The 23,632-nt window shown below is 37.6% G+C and overlaps 1 protein-coding gene across 1 annotated transcript in view; it reads left to right on the forward strand.

Moving 5' to 3' along the window:
- phldb1b (pleckstrin homology-like domain, family B, member 1b) overlaps positions 1 to 23,632 on the forward strand; it is a 104,962-nt gene that overhangs the window by 75,650 nt on the left and 5,680 nt on the right. The window contains exons 19-26 of the mRNA XM_073817350.1: positions 7,046 to 7,165; positions 7,328 to 7,430; positions 9,917 to 10,202; positions 16,200 to 16,290; positions 16,383 to 16,529; positions 19,391 to 19,610; positions 20,278 to 20,363; positions 20,569 to 20,598. Coding sequence (XP_073673451.1) covers positions 7,046 to 7,165; positions 7,328 to 7,430; positions 9,917 to 10,202; positions 16,200 to 16,290; positions 16,383 to 16,529; positions 19,391 to 19,610; positions 20,278 to 20,363; positions 20,569 to 20,598 — 1,083 coding nt within the window. The remainder of the gene's footprint in view (positions 1 to 7,045; positions 7,166 to 7,327; positions 7,431 to 9,916; positions 10,203 to 16,199; positions 16,291 to 16,382; positions 16,530 to 19,390; positions 19,611 to 20,277; positions 20,364 to 20,568; positions 20,599 to 23,632) is intronic.

Raw genomic sequence — 23,632 nt, forward strand, 5'->3', positions numbered from 1 at the left:
TTAATTTTTAGCATCATTACTTCAGTTTTCAGTGTCACATTATCCTTAAGAAATCATTCTAATATGCTGATTTGCTGTTCAAGAAGCAGTTTTATTATTGTCATTATTCATATAAAACAGTTAAATACATTTACTCCGGATTCTTTGATGAATTGAAATATCCAAAGATCAGCATTTATCTGAAATAAAAAGCTTAGAGTGAGTATTTTCTATAGAAATTATGGAAGTTAATACTTTATTTAGCAAGTACTGTATGCTTTAAATTGATCAAAAGTGATGATAAAGACATTAATAATGTTCCAAAGATTTCTGTTTCAGATAAATGCTGTTACCCCTTCAGTCGAATCACTTCGACGTTACATTGGGATCTCGCCTGAGAGACCGATCACCTCTGAGCCTTATTAAAAAGGCCAATTGAAAATTGGCGAGTGGACGTGCGCGCCGGCCACGCCCCCGTACATACGGGTATATAAGATGGCTGCGCGCACCACTCAGTCAGACTTTTGCTTTCAGAGCCGATGTGTCGAGCCTCTAAACAGCCGAGAAGAGTTCTTCAGAGTTCATGCTCCCTCCTGCTGCTGCGCTGCCATAACTAAAAGAGTGTTTCAAGAAAGAGCATTGTTTGGCAGCCGCCAGCGCGGTCCCGCGGGCGGCCGTTTTCACGGCCATATAAAGCCTTTTTGCATTCCAGCGAGCAGCCCCGGCGAGTGCATTGCCCCGCGGCGCCTCCCTGGGCAAACCGGGATCACAAAAGAGCAATTTCTAGCGGCCGTTTTAGACGTTCTTTTCAGGATGTCTTTTCGGCCGTGCGTTTCTGGATGTGGTAGTTTCCTCTCCTCAGCGAACGGACATGAGCGCTGCCTCACGTGTTTAGGCTTTGAGCACACTGGGGTGGTGCTCATGAATGGTTCATGCGGTGAAAGCATGACCATGACCACGCTGAAGTCCCGCCGCTCGTTCGCGAGCTGGCTCCCCCCGCCTCCCTCCCGTGGTCAGCCGTTGAGCCGCCTATGCTCTTCGGCCACCGCGGTGGAGCGCGGGGGGGGACATTCAAATTACAATAGACAGCGTTCCGCCGGCTCAAAAAGCCCTGCGGACCTCTCTATCTCAGCGCGGTCCCGTTGAGTTTCCGCAGCAGACGCTTCCCCGCCTGGCGGGCTGAGCGTCTCCTTCGGTGCTCCTGCAGAGGATGAGATGTCTGTCACAGCATCAGAGGGAGAGTCAGACGGTGACACATCTCTTCCCGCGGCGCGGCGCCCACCCTTGGTCGCTGCCCCCCTGGAGGTTGATGTCGAACTGTCGGCTATGCTTCTCCGGGCAGCCGGGGGGGATCGGTTTGAAGGTTCCTCAGGGGCCCGGCCGATCCTTCTAGGCTGGACGACTGGTTCCTGGGGGGGGCCCGGCGGCAGCGCCGCGCTCCCCCCCGGTCCCGTTCTGACCGGATGTGCATGAGGAGCTGACAAAATCTATGGCGCCCTATTCATTTGACGCGCTCTCCAGCTCCTCTCCCCTCGCCACTCTCCATGGCGGGGCAGCCAAGGGGTACGTGGCGGTCCCCCAGGTCGGGCGCGCCATCGCGGTGCACCTTTGCCCGCGGGCGCGGCCGCCTGGTGGGGCCCTCCGCGTCTCCCTTTTAGGGCATGTGAAATTCTTCCGCCCTCATCGGCTGGGCCTTTTCTGCGCCCCCCGACACGCTGCCCCGCACTGCAGGCCATGGCAACACTGCAAAAGTGCCAGGTGCAAGCACCTTAAGGCCTACACGAGAGTGGTCCTGACCAGGGGGTACTTGAAGAACTCCGCGCCGCCACTGACTTCGCCCTTCGGGCTACTAGGTCGCGGCGTGTCCCCTTGGTCAGGTGATGTCCACCTGCGTGGTCCAGGAACGCCACCTATGGCTGACTCTGACCCGGATGGCAGAGGCCGACAAAGTTCGCTTTCTCGACTCTCCCATTCCCCAGAGCGGCCTATTCGGCGACACCGTGAAGGGTTTTTGCTCAGCGGCGTCGAACGTATCGCCGGCCCCCAAAAGCCTGCGATCCTCCGCCCATCAGCATACCCCGTCGAGATGCCAGAGCAGTACGCCTCCCCGTCGTTCGGGCTGGGCATCTCCTCTGGCGCTCCAACGGTCCAGAGGCAGACGGAGGCCGTCCAACATATCCTGCCCCGCCGCGAAGTTACCATTCCGCCGCCTGGGCCCCCGCCTCCGCCTGCCCGTCGCCGAGGGCGTCCCCCCGCAGCTCCGTCCCCTGCTGAGCCACACGATCCAGGCTCGCAGCCGACGTCGAGCCGCCCGTGGGAGAGGGACGCCGCTCGCCTCTCAGGGTCCTGCGACGGAAGACCCTCGCAGGCGAGCTTCGAAGCGTCCCTGATGCGAGCACCCCCGGAGGTGGACAGAGCTACTCTGTCGGCACTCCCGCTGGAAGCGGGACTTAGCCGGTCATTTGAAATCACAGAAAGACCCAGCCTTCTCACCTCTGGGGCCCCGGCCCCGAGTTTCCTTCCTGAGCAGCACTTCCACTCCTCGGAACCAGACTCGGGACCGGATGTCGCCAGCGCGGGAACCAGGGAAGTAGGTAAGCACTGCTTAGTGCAGTTAGACACTTCTCCAGGACGTTTATCCTTCTGGGTTTGTCTCCTTCCCTGTCTTTCCCCAGGCTGCCCCACCACGGTCACGCCGGTCAACGTTCCCTTGATACCACTACACTGGTTGATACGGACGGTACGGCCCGGCTCCAGGCGTCCGCCCAGACTCACAGGTACCCCTTACATTCTTTATTCAGAAGCAGGTGTGCCTCTGTTCTGCCTGCGGAGGTCGCGTTCCTACTGGCGAAGGACGCGATCCAGCCTGTCTCTCCAGCCGGGACGAGGTCGGGCTTTGATAAGTGTCCTGACTTCACGTGTCCAGTTAGAGTGGTGGGTTAACATCCGCCCTGAATGGAGCTCTGTTCCGATCCCTTCTTAGGCTGTCGGCACACATGCTCACGACGACGCACATACAAGTATGTTTCCGTCTCCAGGGCTGGGTTGCAGCCATCTGCCTGAAGGGCACCCGCTGTCGCGTCTCGATCTTCCCCGGCGCACACCCCTTCGGCGGTCTGCCCCGGGGATCGAGCGCTCAGCGCGAGGTGCGTCCATTTGGCTAGTCCCTCTCCTTCCTGCCTTCTTAGGCCATGGGAGCTCCCCTGTCCCCTCTTCGGCAGACAGGTATTCGCGTCTTCAACCGTCTCTTCGACTGGTGCTTTACCAGCCCACTCGTGAGTTCCGTTGTGCGAACATTGGGACCTGGTGCCTCGGCACCCCCGCCATCTGGTTCTTCAGGCCAACCGAGGAAATTCGTTTCCTCGGTCGGGAGCCCGACTCGGTCCTCAAGACAGCCCGCCTTACTACCAAGAGCGCGCAGTCAGTGCTGTAGTTCCTGAGTCAATCAGGCACAACACAGCGGTTCTCTCAAACTGAGGCTCCTGGGGCACATGACAGCTCTAGCCGCTAAGAGCCGCTAAGCTTGTTCATGTGAGACCGCTTCAGCACGATCGAGTCCCATGATGGGCATGGCATCTCGGCCCACTCCGGACTGGCGTTTTCCCGCAGTTTGGCCGACAAGCCAGCCCGTGGCTTACCGCGGGTTGGGTTGCCATGTACGACAGAGGCTTACAGCCTCTCCATCTGCTCCCAGGGAGTACGTGGCAGATTTTGCTACTTGCCATTCACTTGAAGCAGGTAAACTCAACCGTGCAGCCTATCGGCTCTCACGGCAGTCCACCACCTGCAGGATGGCGACTCCACCCCGTGACGCAGCTAGTTTGGAGCATATCGGTAGGCCAGCCACATCCGCTCGCCCCCGATTGCTCTCATTACCAGCTGCCTCTTTCAGAGTAGCGCTGGCACTCAGCTGACCTCCGGGGCCCAAGTACGCCCTTCCCCAGCGAGCCTCCTTGCACAGACTCTGTGCAAGTCCAGGGAGGACGAGGAGTAAGTCTGTTGGTTGCGCTACAAGAATGGCCCACCCAGGCTCAGGTCTAGTAACCGTTCCCTCGCGGCAGTCCCTCCCTGTAGGGCACGGGATGACACCCAGACCTCTCCGGCCTTCGCAGGCCGTGATACAATTATCACTCAGTACCGAGCTCCCTTGACTAGGCAGGCTCGCACTGAGATGAGGTCTATTTGCTGGCTTTCCACAGAGTTACACGGTTGCAGTATGCTTCCCTTCCTGCAGGAGAGTTGAGCGCAGACTGTCCCCTCACTCTAAGTATATGCCGCTGCTTCGCCGCATATCACATGCAGTAGATGGAGCTAAGTAGGTAAGCATTCACTGGCCGTGAGGTTTCCCAGAGGTGCCCAGAACGCACCCCACACCCTCTTGGGGCCTTTCCGTCGCCTTCAGAGCCGCGGGACGCTCCAATTGAGCCACTGGCCTCAGTCGAGCTAGCATTCCTGTCATCAAGACAGCGCTCCTGACCGCCCTGGCTCCCGTTAAGAGGGCAGGAGACCTACAAGTTTTCTCTGTCAAGTAACGCCTCATACCCTCTGGGACCCCCCCGTCGCCCTTCGGGGCCGCGGGGTGCTCCTCAGGAGCCTCGGGCCTCAGTCGAGCTAGAATTTCTGTCAGTAAGACAGCACTCCTGACTGCCCCGGCTTCCTTTAAGAGGGTAAGTTACCGACAAGCTCAGGTTCCTCAGAGGTGCTTAGCACGCACCTCATACCTCGTGGGCCTCCCCGTCGCCTTTCAGGGCCGCGGGTCGCTCCGTTGGAGCCACGGGCCTCAGTCGAGCTAAAGTTCCTGTCATTAAGATAGCGCTCCTGACTGCCCTGGCTCCCATCAAGAGGGCCTACAAGCTTCTCTGCCAGCAAAGTGTGTCGAGAATTCGGGCCCGGCGTTCTCCACGTTACCGTCGAGACCCCGGCTCGGTGCCCAAGGTCCCCACCACGCCTTTCCGCGACCAGGTGGTAGACCTGCAAGCTCTGCTCTGGAGGAGGCAGACCCAGTCGTGCGATGTAGTGTCGTTAAATATGTGAGACTGAATCACTCGGCACTTCAGCCGCACCAGCAGCTTCATCTGCCTCGGGATTCGCAGAAAGGGAATGCTCCCCGAACTGAGGTTGGCTAAATGGTGGTAGATGCCCCTCCCTGTTATACCCAGGGACAGCCGTGATCCTTGGTTCATGGCACCTCACCAGCAGATGTAAAAATCGGAAGCTGCGGGCTGGGCGACACCCTACCTTCGCTTGGTTCTCCAACCTTGCGTAGAGGCCGTTCTCCCGTGTCCTAACTTAGGGACTCTCAGGCGAGCGGGAAGACCGGCTGGTGTCGGCTTGCTGCGCCATTCCCACGTGGATCCGTGCGCTATTTCCCAGTATGTTCCCTCCGGCGAACCCTGGGTCCTCCTGCCCCGCAGTCAGGGCTAGGCGCGGAGTAGTCCTGCACTGTGATCCTGCCTGGGTTTCCTTCGCCCCGCAGGTTGTGGCTTAGTTTTTTATTATTCCAGCGGAGGAGACCGCTGTTTCCCTCGTATATCCCCAAAAAACTTTTTATGGATATATTGAATTATTCTTATTCCACATGTAAAATTTCATGTGCTCCGCCCCCCCAACCCATGCTTCAGTACAACTGGCATCCCTGGAGGGGCCCCCTTATTGGGCCCCAGGGCGTTGGGAAGGTTACGTTACACTTCGCCTGCCGGCACGTATACTTGTCAGCACGTGAAGCTGTTGCGTAACGCGGCGTCAGGGTCGTGGCCTTTTCCATGGGTTTGTTCCCAATGTAACGTCGAAGTGATTCGACTGAAGGGGTAACGTCTAGGTTACGAAGGTAACCCTCGTTCCCCGAAGGAGGGAACGGAGACGTTACATTCCCCTGCCACGCCCCTGGCGTCGCGCTGACGCCGGGCTCTCCCGGCTCTTCAGCAAAAGCCTGACTGAGTGGTGCGCGCAGCCATCTTATATACCCGTATGTACGGGGGCGTGGCCGGCGCGCACGTCCACTCGCCAATTTTCAATTGGCCTTTTTAATAAGGCTCAGAGGTGATCGGTCTCTCAGGCGAGATCCCAATGTAACGTCTCCGTTCCCTCCTTCGGGGAACGAGGGTTACCTTCGTAACCTAGACGTTCTTCTTAACTTTATATTCATCAAAGAAACCTGAAAAAACTAAGCTGTTTTCAACATAATAATAAAAATGTTTTTGAGCAGCAAATCAGAATATTAGAATGATTTCTGAAGGATCATGTGACTGGAGTAATGATAAATAAGTAATAAAAATTCAGCTTTGCAATAACAGGAATTAATTATATTTTAAAATATATTCAAATACAAAACAGTTATTTTAAATTCTAAAAGTATTTCAAAATGGTACTGTTTTTGCTGTACTTTGGATCAAATAAATGCAGGTGTGGTGAGCAGAAGAGACGTCTTTAAAAAACATAAAAAATCATACCGTTCAAAAACTTTTGACTGGTAGTGTAGTTCACTCATGTACACTTAATTTATTTAAAACAGTAGTTTAATTTGTGTGCTAAAAGTCATACTTAAACCATATTATGACTTTCCTCACTGAAAATCTCTAATGCTTACATTCAGACTTGTATTGAGTAAAAAAAAAAAAAAAAAGAATTTTGCGTTGAAGTACAACTTTACAGAGACAGTTCACCCAAAAATGAAAATTCTGTCATTAATTACTCACCCTCATGTCATTACAACTCGTAAGACCTTAGTTCGTCTTGGAACACAAATTAAGCTGTTTTTGATGAAACCCCGAAAGCTTTCTGACCCTGCTTACAAAGCAACACAACTGACACATTAAAGGCCCAGAAAGGTAGTAAGGACACCGTTAAAATAGTCCATGTGACATCAGTGGTTAAACCGCTTTAGTGCACAAAGAAAACAAAAATAACGACCTTCAACATTCAAAAATGTCTTCTCTTCCATGTCAGTCTTTCACAGAATTTTCATTTTTGGGTGAACTATCTCTTTAAATCTAACAGATGCTGTGTTCACGATTTCACATTAGTAACATGAAAACTTTGACTCACAATGAAATTTTGTGTCCTGCAGGTGTACCGCTCTCGACTGGACAGTGACACCAGCCAATCGTCGATTTCAAGACCAAAAATCAATCCCGGTCTGTCCCCCACATACACTACGGCTACGCTGGGACGCAACACTCCTGCCAGGGTAAATACTGGACTGACTTTCTGTTAAATTCTCTCTGTTACACCCCTGCCAGTGTAAATAGTGTAGTTATCAGACTCTCCTGCACCATTTCATGTTTTAATTTAGCCCCCTCCTTATTGTTAAATATGCTGGTGGAAATAATTGTTTGTTTTGTTTACCCAGAGTCCTCTGATGGTAGCCAACAGCACCGGGAGTCTCCCACGCAACCTGGCAGCCACCCTGCAGGACATTGAGACCAAGAGGCAGCTGGCTCTTCAGCAGAAAGGTAATGAGAAACACAGCAGTTTGACAGCTGACATTTCAGAGCTGCTTGTAAAATCAACATCAACGGCTGATCAACCATCCAACTTCAAGGAGAAGTTCTACCAAAAATGTCATTATTTACTCAGCCTCATGTTGTTCCAAACCCACATTACTTGCCAGTTTCTTCTTTTGTCGTCGTCTTTAGTTGTGTTTTTACTTTTGATCATCAGTCGTCCTTTGTTGTCAAACAGAATTCTTGCCTTCCGTGTTTGCGTCGTCCTCCGGTACGGACAGTCCCACAGGTAGAGCGTGCTTTGAGTAGCTTTGGACTGCCCTCATTAATTCTAACTCAGCGTTTTTGTGCACTTCCTCCCCCTTTGGAACGGTCTTACCCGTGTCCAAATATTCTTTTACCAAGTTTTTTCCACTGTTGGCATAGCTGTGCATGGATTGAATCATGATTTCATTTTTAATCTTGTAGTTTCATATATTTGAAGCACTTTAGCTTCACTACCAGTCAAAAGTTGTTCACACTTTAATTTTTGACGATCACAAAACCTTATGACGTGATTTAAGGCTTGTTTTTAAATTCTTGAAATTACTTTTTATGCAACTATAAATTGTACCTAACCAAATAAATTAAGACTAAAATTGTTTATTTTATTAAAAATGTATTTAGTTCAAATATAAATGTATGTACAGTACTGACCAAAAGTTTGGACACACCTTCTCATTCAAATGAGTTTTCAGTGGGTTAGTGATATTTTTTAAATATATATAAATTAATAAATAAATATTTTTAAATGGGTTTTTATACAAAAACTGCTTTTTTATGTAAAATTCACTTTATAAAAGACCCACATTTCTAACTTTAATTCATGGGGATAACATGGATAATTTCACATGGTTTAGTGTAAGATTTTTGCCCATCTTTTGGAAAATCCAGTTTTAAAAGTAAAAAAAAATAACTTTTACCAGTAGGTGGCTGCAGAGCTCCACTATTTGCTATTTGACCACCTGAAAGATATTTTTTCACACGTTTTTTTCAGTTCAATTCATATCTACAGTACAGACCAAAAGTTTGGACACACCTTTTGGTCTGTACTGTATTTTTTTATTTATTTAATTTTAATTATTAAATTTTTATGTAAAATTCTTAAATCAGAGCATTTAATTATTATTTTGTACAATCTATTTTGAAATGGCTATTTATGCAAATATAAATCATACCTAATTGTACCTAACTTACAAATAAATGAAGACTAAAATGTAATTAATTATTAAATTTTTAAATATTTTTAATTTATTAACATTTTTTGTGGTTACTGCATAATTCCCAAATATTTTGTTTATTTTATTTTATTTTATTTTTTATTAATAGCTCCAATATAAGATCAGTTTAATATTTTTTTTTATATTTAATTTTCCTTTTTATTATTTTAACTTTTTGTGACTTATACATAATGCCCAAATAATGGGTACTGTTCTATTTTATTTTATTTTATTGTATTTTATTAAAGCTCAAGTATAAGATCAGTTTAATTCGTTGTTTTTTTTTATATTTTATTTTAATTTTTAATTTGTTAACTTTTTGTGACTTTAAAGCTCAAATATAAGATCACTTTAATTAGTTTTTTTTTATTTCAATTTTTAATATGTTAACTTTTTGTGACTTCTGCATAATTCCCAAATAATAGGGACTATTTTATTTTATTTTTATTTTTATTTTTATTTTTCTCCGATTTCTCCGTAACTCCCAAATAATCGGGAATATTATATTTTATTTTATTAGCTCAAACTGTAAATCAGTTTTAATTTTATTTTATCAGTAATTTAATTTTATTTTATTTTATTAGCTAAACTATAAGGCCAGTTGAATTTTTAATTATTTTTTTTTTATTTCCATTTTTAATATGTAAACTTTCTGTGAATTCTACTTACATATTCCCCTTGATTTGGGAATTAAGTATAAGTCACAAAAAGTTGACATTAAAAATGAAAATTAAATAAATAAAAAACTGAGCTTATATTTTGTTTTAAATAAAATAAAATTTCCCCCATGATTAATTTTCTTTTATCTTATTTTTCAAAAAAAAAAAAAAAATACAGGGAGCATAACCATTTTAATTTGTTTAATCAGTTCATTTTTTTTTAAAATTCATTTTCATTTTTAGTTTTATTAACATTTACAAAATTAAAAATTTTGACTGGTAGTGTACATAGGAATCTTGATTTAAAGGTATCGCTTGGGCTGTTAAATCAGCGCACATATGTTGCATATTCATATGTGTATGTGTGAGGCATGATGGAGCAAATTATGGGCGAACTATGCCATCCTAAATGGATGTGCAGTCACTTGGGTTTCAAAGCCTTTTGTAGTCTAATAGAGGGTTTGGCAGCTATCTATGACCTATAATATGCTTAGCTTGTTCACTAATGGGTACATTTAGTTCACTGCATGTCCCATCTGTAAATTTGACTTTCATATGGGTGTTTTATCTACATCAGGCCAGCAAGTGATTGAGGAGCAGCGGAGGCGTTTGGCCGAGCTGAAGCAGAAAGCTGCAGTAGAGGCTCAGTGCCAGTGGGAGGCGCTCCATGGCTCTCAAACGCAGCTCAACAATCCCTTTTCCTCAACCTCGGGGCCAGTCGTGCACCACTCCATCCTGCACCACACAGCGCCCTCTTCTGGGGAACAGCCTTACGATACCCTCAGCCTGGAGAGCTCGGACAGCATGGACACAAGCATCTCCACTGGAAACAACTCCGCCTGCTCTCCAGACAACATGTCCAGGTTCGATATTTCCATGTGCTTTCCGTAATCACTTTCTCTGAGCACTTTGCTTCTGCTAACACTTTGGCTCTGTGACAGGAATTAGTGGCGGCTCTGTGGTTTCTCTCCACATGCCTGTCTCAAACTAAATTATCAACCATCTGCTTAATGGCTTTCACTGAGTACCATGCAGTTTGCCTAATAGTGCCCGCAAAGTGGACTTGATAGGGTGATCGGGCATTTAAAGGAAGACTCTTAGGGAGTGTATATGAATTTAAATCATTATTGTTTTACACACTGCATTTATCAGTAATCATGAGGGTTTTGAGTATAAGTTATATACATTTAAATATAAATAGTTTAATATTTTTGTATAAATAATATATATTATATACATAAAAAAGTCTTATATGCCCCCAAATGCTTCATTTGTTTGCAAAAACACAATAAATTCTGTAATAATGTGAAATATTATTATAATTTAAAATAATTGCTTTCTATTTTAATATACTATCAAATGTAATTTATTCCTGTCATGGCAAAGCTCAGAATTCAGAATTTAAAATATAAATCTTGTGTAGCATTTTATGTGTCCTAAATGAAAGTATTATTTCTTAAAACAAACCCTTACTCACCCCAAACTTTTGAATTTAATATCATACATTATATGAAATTATAATATACACTACTGTTTAAAAGATTTTAAAATGTTTCAAAGGAAGTCTCTTATGCATTTATTTATTCAAAAATAAATTAAAAACTGTAATTATGTGAAATATTACCATGTATCATTTATTTTAATATATTTTAAAATGTTATTTATTCCTGTAATGACAAATGTGAATTTTCAAAGCTGATCATTTTGAATTGAAAAAAGAAATATTGTCTCACTCTTACTTTTGATGCGCCCTTCCTAAATAAAAGTATTAATTTCTTAAAACAAAATCTTACTGACCTCAAACTTTTATAATTAATATTTGTAGTGAGTTTATATTTAAATAAATACATAAATAAATTTATTATAATTTTGATTAATATAAATATTTTTATTATGGCAAGTGTAAAATATATTTTTTCTTTTTTTTGTATTTAAATAATATGTAAATATATATTTATTAACAATTGTTTGTAATATAAAAATTTAAGAGTGTGTAGTACATTATTATGATTTATATTTAAATATTATGTAATTATATACATTTATTATAAATTTTAATAACATATATATTTTGTAATATAAATATTTATTATACATCAGTTTAATATTAAAGTGAAGAGTATATTATTATTTTTTATATTTAAGTAGTATGTTAATATATACATTTATTATCAGTTTTTATAATATATCAATTTGTATTATATTACATAAATTTAATATTAAAGTTTACGGTATGTTATATTACATCCATATTTAAAATAAAATTGCAGAGAGTATTATTAATAGTAATAATGTGAAATAGTACCATTTAAAATGACTATTTTTAATTTTATTATATTTCAAAATGTTATTTATTTCTGTAATGACGAAGCTGAATTTTCAAAGCTGAAAAAAAGAAATATTGTCTTACTCTTACTTTTGATTTTTCTGATGCGTCCATCCACAACAAAAGTAATAATTTCTTTAAACAAAATCCTGACCTCAAACTTTATAATTCAGATTTTAGTGAATATTATTATTGTATATAAGTATTATTTTTAATTTTTAAATAGTATGTAAATAAATACATTTATTATACATTTGTATTATATATATTTATATTATGTCAATTTAATATTAAAGTGTAGAGCATATTATTCTTTTTACCTACATATTTATATTTAAATATGTAGGTAAATATATATTTATTAACACTTTTTGTAACCTAAATATGTATAGTATGTCCATTTAAAAGTGTAGCATATATAATTAATTTTTCAATTTAAATATGATATATTTATATATTTTTTATTATAATATATAGATTTTGTAATAAATATTTATGTTTTATATTTAAAAAGTATGCAAATATATACATTTATTGCCAATTTGTGTAATATAAAAATATAGTACGTCGATTTAAAATAAAAGCGTACAGTATGTTATTATTTTTTACATTTAAATATTATGTAAATATATACATGTATTATCCATTTTTATAATATATAGATTTATATTATATTACATAGAGTGGATTATTATTTTTTATATTTAAATATTATGTAAATATACAGTAGTCAACATTTGAAGTAGATCAAAAAAGTGTCTTGAGACAAGAACAGGTATTGTTTTGGTTGTAGAACAACTTTGATGAAAGGTTTTGATCCACTTCAAATGTTGACTAATATATACATTTAATATCAATTTTTACAATATATGGAGTTATAGGTAGCACTTTATATTAAGGTGTCATTTGTAACTAACTAACATGAACAAACAATGAACAATAAACTTAGTAAATGCTGTAGAAGTACCGTCTTAGTTCATGTTAACCAATGAACCTTATTGTAAAGTGTTATCGCTTTATATTACATGACATCCATGTGAAAATGTGTAAAATAATGCTTATTTTGGATGAGTTCACATGGATGTAAGATCTCAGCGAGTAGGGGATCAGCATGCAGCGGCTGTGCTTCAACCCGCCCCCCTTTCCTGAGAAAAGGAAAGAACAAATGAACGCCTTTGATGCTTGAGGCTACAGATTAGGTTGTTTCTGGGTTAAACGGACTGCGTGAAGACACGTCTTTAAGCTTGTAGGTTGTTGCTGGGTTAAACGTGTTGCGTTGAAACGGTCGTCTACTCAGCTTCCACTTAACAGGGACAGTCAGAGCACACATACTAAACTAATTGGGCTTGCAAAAATGTCAACAATCGAAAAGGCGTCCTCCATAAACACATGCCTGAGGTTTTACTGTTTGCTTATCCACCCTTCCTGTCAGAAATATACTCCCACTTTTTTTTTTTGTCTCTGCTCTTCACCATCCCCCTCTCTGCATAAAGTAATCCATAGTACTTTGTTGGTAATCCGTATGTACATATGGCAGTTCAGTGTCCCGTTATACCTTCATCAGAATTTGACATTTATAAATAACAGATGAGCCAAAGGAGAAAGGAAATATGGGTTGTGGAAATTAATGAGGTGCAGACTTTGGCACGTGACGCCAGGGCCGAGCGCAATTCAGAATTCAGTTCATGAGTATGGATCTGAATTGAATTGGTCACGCTGGAGAGCATGTCGGAGTGGAATTTGATGTGGAATGACAGGAAGAAAAATGCACTTAATTGTAATTCAAAGAAACTCAGTAGAGTCACATCACACAGATTTTCTTCTACACACAAAAACATGCATAATTTATACGGTAAGCCTGCTTTGTGTTGTTTGTCTCCATTTTAAAGACTTTAGGGGGAAATTAAAGCAGTCTGGGAAATGTTGGGGTCGATGTGCATCAGAGTTCGTAAAATGAAAGCTCATTTATTAAACATTATGAAACATTATAGAAAATTGATCTACATTTTAATTTATTGATTATTACTGTTTATTTTAATCACTGATCATTCAGTCATCAGCTTTCTGAAATTACCTCATGTAATGTATGATTAATAATTAATACAGAACAGGTCATACTGAGATGAAAAATGAAGTGCACTCTACAGTTCAAAAGTTTGGGTTCAAAAGATTTTTAAATGATTTTGAAATAAGTGTCTTATGCTCATGAAGGCCAGATTTTAGTTTTAATCCAAAATACAGTGTATATAAATATTAAAATAAAATAAAATAAAAAGTAAAATATTTCCTGTGATTTAAGAATCATGTTGAAGTCACATATTAGATATTAAAAATGTAATAAAATTATGATTTGAAAAAAAAATAATAATAATTGATCTTATATTTGAGCTTTAAAAAATACAACTAAATAAAAATAATGTATTATTAAATAATAAAATAAAAAATAATTAATAAAATAAAATAATAAATAATTAAAATAAAATAAAATATTCACCATGATTTGGGAATTATGGTAGAGTCAAAAGGTTTACATGTTTAAAATGAAGATTAAAAATAAAATAAAATAAAAATTAAGCTAATCTTATATTTGAGCTTTAATTGAAATGAATATATCATTCTTATTTTTTTTAATAATAAAATAAAATACAGTAAAATAAAATATGCCCCATTATTTGGAAATTATGTAGTAACATTTGTTAAATGTTAACAAATTAAAAGTATTTGAAATATTATTTTAATTTAAAATAAGTGTTTTTAATTGTAATCTATCTATCTATCTATCTATCTATCTATCTATCTATCTATCTATCTATCTATCTATCTATCTATCTATCTATCTATCTATCTATCTATCGTCATAAAAATTTTAAATATTAAAGATGACAATTAAATATAAAAAATGAATTAAACTGGTCTTATACTTGAGTTTTTAAAAAAATTAAGTTAAATTAAATTGAATTAAATCAAAAACAGATTAAACTGATCTTATACTTGAGCTTTAAGTAATACAAAATGATTTTGGAATTATTTAGAACTCATTTACATATAAAACATTAAAATATATATATAAAAAAACTAATTAAACAGATCTTATATTTAAATAAAATAAAATATTCCCCATGATTTGGGAATTAACTCAAATTAGGACTATTTTAAATATTATTTTAATTAAAAAAACTTTTTATTGTAACATAATTTTAAAATAGATTTTATTCATATGATGGCAAAGCTGAATTTTCAGCATCATTATTTGAGTTTCACTTGAGTGTCACATGAAATAAAATCTGTATATATACAGATGAAAATTATGTAGAATTATGTAGAAGTAACAAAAAGTTGACATTAATGAAAATTAAATAAAAAAATAAATTAAACTGATCTTATATTTGAGCTTTAATAAAATAAAATAATATATATATATATATATATATATATATATATATATATATATAAACAATTAAACCAATTTTAGAGCTTCAGTAAAAACAATTAAACTGATCTTACAGCTTTAATAAAATAAAATATTCCCCATAATTTGTTAATTAAGTAGCTTCAGAAGTCATTATAATATGCTGATTTGCAAAAACATTTTTATTATCATTGTTAAAATCAGTACTTTCTTTATTTAAGCATTATTTGATGAAAAGATAACAGTATTTATTTGAAACAGAAATATTTTGTAACATTATAGATGTCTAAAGTATAAATATTACTTAATGAATCCTTGCTGAATAAAAATATTAATTACTTAAAAAAAAAAAAAATTAAACATGTAATCAAAACACTAATCCCAACAGTAGCATATTATTAAAAACTAAACCATAAAATGAATTTCTTTAAATGTCATTCCACTTTAAATTCAAATATTCCTATATTCAAATCTGGATTCAGGAATTGAATTTCAAAGACATTCTCGTCTCAGCTGTGAATGGCCCACAACCCAGTTTGACTCTGACATGTTGTCTTCAGTTACAAGCGTTATCATGGGAAATGTGTGAAGATGTTGTAAACAAAAGCCTGTAAAGTACAGTGCAGCGGTGGAGCAGTGGAGACGGACCGGGGCACGACGGCTTTGTAAACAGACGGCCTTCAGCTGTTTCTCTCTCAGGAGAGAATTTGTTTACTTGAAATCTTCTCATACAGTTTGTTTACTCTCGTCTTCATAAAGCTTCAAGCTAGTCTGAGCCTCTCCTCTGGAGTAATCCATTACACATTTTCTTCTTCTATGTTTATAGTCCACATGTGCTTCATTTCATGTTTCACGGCAGATTTTCATGCTTGTACTGTATGTGCAATCCAGTTGTATTTTCATATATGACGAAATGTTTCGTAATCCACCGGTCTCGCCGCTACTGGTCTCCATTCCATCATTCACCAAATAGATCACCGAGGGGTAAAATCACTGAACGGTTGCGCAACCTGCACTTGAGTATTTAAATGTTTGCTGTCTGTCTCGGTTCAATCACGAATAGTGTATTCCCCCCTCAATATACAGTAGTTAATGACTTTGACTTAAGTTTTATGTCTTTCGCAGTGCCAGTGGTATGGATGCGCTGAAGATCGAGGAGATGGAGAAGATGCTGAAAGAGGCGCAGCTAGAGAAAGCTCGACTTATTGAGTCCAGAGTAAGTCGTAGTATCGGTACACAATCGATAGTGTAATCACATTCAGCTTTTTTGGTTCCCAGCTTTGTTTAATAACACTCTTTTGGCTGCAGGAACGAGAGACTCAAGCCCGTAAACTCATGCTAGAGGATGAGAGAAGAAGGAGAGAGGAGGCCGAGAAGAGACTGCAGGAGGAGACGGTACACAGACAGCAGCTGATTGAGAAGGAGGTGAAGATGAGGGCCAAAAACTTCTCTCAGGTGAGGAGTCGCCGAACTGTGGTGAAAGTACATAGCCATAATACTGGGACTGTCAATTTAATGGATTCATTTGGTACAAGTATGTTTTTATATCTTTGTATTCGTGTAGGTTTCATATGGTTTTTATGCCATGTAAAAAAAGTTTCAGTTTAATTAAATTTCATACAGTATTTTAATAAGTCCATTAGGAATCTAATTTAAACCTTGAAATACATTTGTACAAATATTTATATATATACCTTAGTTTCAGTTTAATTCAATTTAATTACAGTCTAATTAAAAAATAATAATAATAATTTATTTACGTAGTCATAGTTTTTAATTTAATTAGAATTTTAACTGTAATCATTTTCATTGGGAATTTAATTTAAACTAGAAATATATTTGTATATATCCTTGTATTAATGTAGGTTTCATACGGTTATGATTTTTTTTTTTTTTTGCCATTTTAAAGAAAGGTTTCTGTTTAATTAAATTTAATTACAGATTAATTAAAAATAATTACAGTTATTAGTTTTAGTTGAATTAATATTTAAATTTTAATAATTTTCATTAGATAATTTAATTTAAACCTTCAAATATATTTTTTTCTATATCCTTGTATTCATGTAGGTTTCATATGGTTATGAAAAAAGTTTATGCCATTTTAAAGAAAAGTTTCAGTTTAATTACATTTTATTAAAAAAAATGAATAAATGTAATTACATAATCATTAGTTATAATTTAATTAGTATTTTAATTGTAATAATTTTCATTAGGGAATTATAAAGTTTTTTGTCCTTGTATTTTTATGCCATTTTAAAGAAAAGTTTCAGTTTAATTAAATTTAACTACAGTTTAATAAAAAATAATTACAGTTATTAGTTTTAGTTGAATTTATATTTACATTTTAATAATTTTCATTAGATAATTTAATTTAAACCTTCAAAAATATTTTTTTTATATATCCTTGTATTCATGTAGGTTTCATATGGTTATGAAAAAAGTTTATGCAGTTTTGAAGAAAAGTTAATTTAATTACATAATCATTTGTTTTAATTTAATTAGTGTTTTAATTTTAATAACTTTCATTAGGAATTTAATTTAAACGTTGAAATATATTTGTACAAATATATCCTTGTATTCATGTAGGTTTCATATGGTTATGAAAAATGGTTATGCCATTTTAAAGAAAAGTTTCAGTTTAATTACATTTTATTAAAAAATGAATAAATGTAATTACATAATCATTAGTTATAATTTAATTAGTATTTTAATTTTAATAATTTTCATTATGGAATTTAATTTACATCTTGAAATATATTAGTACAAATATTTTTGTCCTTGTATTTTTATGCCATTTTAAAGAAAAGTTTCAGTTTAATTAAATTTAATTACAGTTTAATAAAAAAAAAAAATACATTTGTACACACACACACACACATACATATATATATATATATTTATATATATATTTAATTTTAAAGAACAGTTTCAGTTTAATTATTTTTTTAATTACATATTGATTAGTTTTAATTGAATGAGTATTTAATTGTAATAGTTTTCATTAGAGTATTTAATTTAAACTTTGAAATATATTTGTACAAATATTTTTAAATATCCTTGAATTCATGTAGGTTTCATATGGTTATGAAAATTTATTGTGCAATTTTAAAGAAAAGTTTCAGTTTAATTAAATTTAATTGCAGGTTAATTTATATTTAAAAAAATACATTTAATTACATAATCATTGGTTGTAATCATTTAATTAATATATTAATTTTAATAATTTTCATTAGAAATTTAATTTAAACTTTGAAATAAATTTGTACATATATTTTTATATATCCTTGTATTCATGTAGGTTTCATATGGTTATGAAAAAATTCTCATGCCATTTTAAAGAAAAAAAATCTGTTTAATTAAATGTAATTACAGTTTAATTTGTACATTAATCAGTATTTTATTTTAATAATTTTAATTGGAATTTTAATTTAAACCTTAAAATGTATAATAAATATAAAACAAAATCATTTATACCTATTCATGTAAGTTTCATATGGTTATGATTTTTTTGCCATTTTACAGAAAATCACAGTTTTAATTACAGTTTATTTAAAAAAATATAATATACATTTAATTGCATAGTTTTTTAATTTAATAATTTGTTAAAAGTATAATATATATTACATTGAAATGATAACATTTTGTAGATTCTAAAAGGTATATATAAAATCATGACCACATTTTGTAGCATGTCATTCAAAATTTCACAGAAAGTGACATTTTACAAGTGTCATAAAAATGTCAAATTATCATGTCAAATAGTCATGAGGATGTCTTTTGTTTTTCATGTTTCTGAATGTCAGTTATACCACTTGATTGATTTGGCTGACATTAATAAGAAGTAAAGTTTTGATTGTTTAGAATTTTTTATTTTTGTTTCATTAGAAATAATAGCAAATGTACTTAAGTGCTTAAGGTTTTTTTTTTTAAGAAATAATTTCATGAATGTAATGTTCTTTTTTTTACTATGTTATCAAGACACATGTATCTCCCTGACATTTTTAACCTTTTGCCACCATAATAAATAACCAAATAAATGAATGAATGAAATATATATATGTATTAAATTAATTTATTGAAAATTCCTTAAAAATGTTACTTCATACATACGTTTTGAACATCTTCCATGAGGAACGTGCTTTTCATTTCTGAAAATTTAATTATGAATTAAAAGATATGAGTTCAAATCATTATATGAATGAAGTCGATTTTAAATATGAGGAATTTTAAATAAATGATTTGATAGGACAAAAAAAAAGGTCATGTAATTAATCCTTAATTAACCAAAACATAACCCACATGTTGTTGATTTCCAGGCCCGCCCGATGACCCGATACCTGCCCATTCGCAAAGAGGAGTTTGACCTCCGCTGCCACATTGAGTCCTCAGGTCACAGCGTGGACACGTGCTACCACGTGATCCTCACCGAAAAGATGTGCAAGGGCTATCTTGTCAAGATGGGAGGGAAGATCAAATCCTGGAGGAAGCGCTGGTTCGTCTTTGATCGCCTTAAAAGGACGTTTTCCTACTACTCCGGTACGTGTACCGCAGCGTCGCCTTCCAACATCCTCCTTACTGTGCACTATGCTAATGCCGCGCCGCGAACGTGTCGTTATGCTCTCGTTCCCCCGAGGTTGGGGAAAGAAACGAGGGCAGAACAAAGAGTGGATTGTGGGTGAATCCAGCAGTGGGGGGATACGGATAATTAGTAATTCTTAAGCTCACAGTGGCTGCCATGATTTCCGATAGCCTCGGGTTAGCTAGGGGCATACAAATAACCAGAAGCTCGTCCGCATGCTATCTGATGGTGATGAAATCTGCCGCAATGCTGAGGAAATCGTGCTCATCACCCAGCCGTGGCGCTCGGCAAAGCGTGAGCTCTCGCTCTTTATTTCTACGCCGACTCAAAATGAAGGGGTTGCACCGCAGTAACAAGGTCACATCGGTGCTTACCAGATCATTATTCTCCAGGGGAGTGGGGGCTTATTTGTTTTTGAAACCAGGGCTGTGCAAAACATTGTGTTAATCAGTGGCTTCGTCTTGTTTTCCAGTAAAAATACTTGGAAATGCTTGTTTTCGCACAATATGTCCGCTTTCGCTTCTCCGGTTAATTCGTCTAAGATGTGTTCAAACAATAAAGTACTCATTAAGAGAACTTTTTTTTTTTTTCGCACCGTGACATCTCTGTTTCTCTCATCCGCAGATAAGCACGAGAGCAAATTGAAGGGCGTCATCTACTTCCAGGCTATCGAGGAGGTTTACTACGATCACCTGCGCAGTGCCACGAAGGTACGGTCGAATAAGAGCTCTTCCTATAAGCACAGCTCACACATGTCCCGCTGTTTTTCTGCTCTGCACTCCTGTTGCACCATTTCATTTGATCTTTTTCTGTTAGCTTCTTTCTTCTCTTTTGTCTCTTATGCTGTAACTCTGCTGTCAATGTTCCCCACCCTTCTTTTTCTTCATTCTTTTGCTTTGCCGACTGTTTTCACAGAAAGGATTTTTCAATCTGAATTTGACAAACGTACGTATCGCTCTCCACCACTATCAGCCTGTCCTGCATGTGCATTTTTTCACACACTTACTTCCCTTGTGACTAATCAAAAGATTAGTTCACTTCCAAAACAAAAATTTAGAGATAATGTACTCACTCTCTTGTCATCCAAGATGTTCATGTCTTTCTTTCTTCAGTCTTAAAGAAATTGTGTTTTTTTGAGAAAAACATTTCAGGATGTCTCTCTATATAATGGATATGTATGGTGCCCCCAAGTTTGAACTTTCAAAATGCAGGTTAAATGCCGCTTCAAAGGGCTCTAAATGATCCCAGCCGAGGAAGTAGGGCTGCTCGATTATGGCAAAAGTCATAATCACGATTATTTAACACAATTATGACTGGGTCCAAAACTTTGTATTAGTGATTAATTTAAAGATAGCAATACAACAGAAAAAAAAAAAGATACAAATAAAAAAAATTACTGAATACTTTTATGCAAGTATGAAGTGGTCTAACAGCCTACTACAGAAACTGAATGCAATTATTTGAATGTAAAATAAAACAGCGTCTTCACTGTAATTGTGCGTTCACACCAGACGCGAGTGATTTACATGTTAAGTTAATGCAAAGACGTGATAGACCTCCCTGCGGCTTGATTCGTGTGAATGCCGCAGCGCGAATTGAGCGTTTCGGGCATTTGACGCACGTAACGTGTAATTGGCGCGAATCGCACAAGTTGAAAAATCTAAACTTTGGCGAAAATTTGCGCCGCGTTAACCAATCAGGAGCTTGCTCTAGTAGTGAGAGGCAGAAATCCAAAACAATGGAGGACAAAATTATCGTCGCTGTATGTGGATACTCGGAGCTGTACGATACATCTTAGTACTTTTATAGAAACAGGAATAAAAAGGATCTCGCTTGGAAGAAAGTGAGTGAGGAGGTCGGACAATCTGGTAAGTTGTAAAAAACGCTCTTTACTCAATTTGAGCTATGTATATATACATATTGAGACTACAATAGTAGTTAAAGCCAGCAAATTGAGCTCATTTGCCGTATTTTACAACTACTTTCCCGCTGACGAGTGGCAGAAGCCCTTCCAATGACGCAAATTCGCGTCTGTTGTGCGTCCAACTACGCGTGAATAGTCGCGTCTGGTGTGAATGCATCATAAGAATTAAACATGCTTTGTTTCTTATTAAAACTAAAAAATTCCTTCATTCAAGAGCAGTGAGTGATTTTTCTCTTTGTATTTTTACGTTCTAGCACAGAGACGGTATTTGTTGCCGCTTTAAGAGCCACACGGATCCATTATACTGTTACACACGTATTTTCATTCTCAACTGTTTATGATCATTTAAGACATAACTGACAAGGGTTTACATGAATAATCACCAAGCACCTCATTTTGAAATATTTTTGCGTGTATTTGACCGTTTAGGCACGCACCTTGAGCTAAATGTCCGTGTTCTGCTCCGCCTCTCTCCGAGCGCATACACAGAACAGCGCACGTTCTCTTTCTCGCTTTTAAAAACACAACATCAAAGAAACATTAGTTTAACCAAGCACGTCCCGTTTTATAAAAGTCACATTACATGATTTTGCTGATTTGCATGTAAAATTAGACTTAAATATACTTAAATAGACTAAAATTAGACTTCAAAATCATCCTACAATGCTGTTTTACCTTTTTCTGTAAAGGGCGTTTGATCTTCTCTTTATGTTCACTTTGTAAACACTGGGTCGGTACTTCTGCAGCGATGTAGGGCGATTTTGAAGTTGGGGAAGAAACCGAGATGGGAGTTTTACGACATACCCTAACTGTATTGACCCGCATGGGCATCGCAGAGTCGAGACAAGACGAGCATTAGAGGTTAAAAAGTATATAAACTGTCAGTTTGTTTCGAAAAAATAACCGATCGTTTAACTAGATAAGACCAATCTTCCTCGGCTGGGATCGTTTAGAAGTTTAAACTTGGGGGCACCATACATATCCATTCTATAGAGATAAATCCTCAAATGTTTTCCTCAAAAAACAATTTCTTTACGACTGAAAAAGTAAGACACGAAGATCTTGGATGACAAGGGGGTGAGTACATTATCTGTACATTATTGTTCTGGAAGTGAACTAATCCTTTAACATACCTCGTCTTGTATTGTTTTGAATAACTTGACTATTTGCACCTTCGCTTAGTGGATATTTGTTTTTTGCCGTTACTGAAGATGAGAGTATAATGTAATTTACGACCTGTGTGCGTTTCCCTTTACTACTCCCACCTGTGGTGAGATGCTAAGTGTGTGTATAACGTAATAGCCCCAGAGAAGCAGTTTGTGTGGTGTATTATGTGCCATCAGCTTCACGTTGTACAATATAATAGGTTAACAGGAAGCCGTAACATAATTTACTCCTTGACAGCGTCAGAATGATTTAAAGAGATTTGTCCATTGCATGAGTGGAGTGCTCTATAATAATGATTGTTTCTGGTGAGAACTAATTATCACATTTAACAAGCACCTCCTGCTCTGCATATGCTGCTGTATTAAAATTAGAGGTGCTAATAATGAATAATTTATTATTATGACTTTTAATTAATCCACTTTAGCTCGAGAGGGATCAGTAATCATCTAAGCAGTGCGCAACTGAGTGCATTCTTGTGCTGCATGTGACGTAGGAGCTTAAAAAACAGGTTCAAAGTAATTGTGTGCATAATTACAATGATAGTGTGTTGAAGTATAATAAGATAAGCTGTTGAATAAAAAAAAAAAAAAAAGGTTGACATCAAAGTCAGTGCGTCCAATCAAACATTTGCAGCATATTCATGCAAATTTATGTCACTTGATGGAAACAGGCAAATTTGTATAAGCCAGCTTGAAAGCGTCGAGACTTCATCCTTCAAAAACATGAACGAAACTAAACAAGGTAAAAGTAAATACGCTCCGGACTACATTAAATGCAGGTTCACGTCCGGCAAGGATAAACATGCTGACCACAATGTTTCCGTGAGGTGAATTATTGAAAACCGTCAGCGGGAAGCCATTAAATTAAATAGCTTTTAGAAATATCTTC

This window comes from Garra rufa, chromosome 14, assembly GCF_049309525.1.
Source record: "Garra rufa chromosome 14, GarRuf1.0, whole genome shotgun sequence".
Classification (NCBI taxonomy): domain Eukaryota; kingdom Metazoa; phylum Chordata; class Actinopteri; order Cypriniformes; family Cyprinidae; genus Garra; species Garra rufa.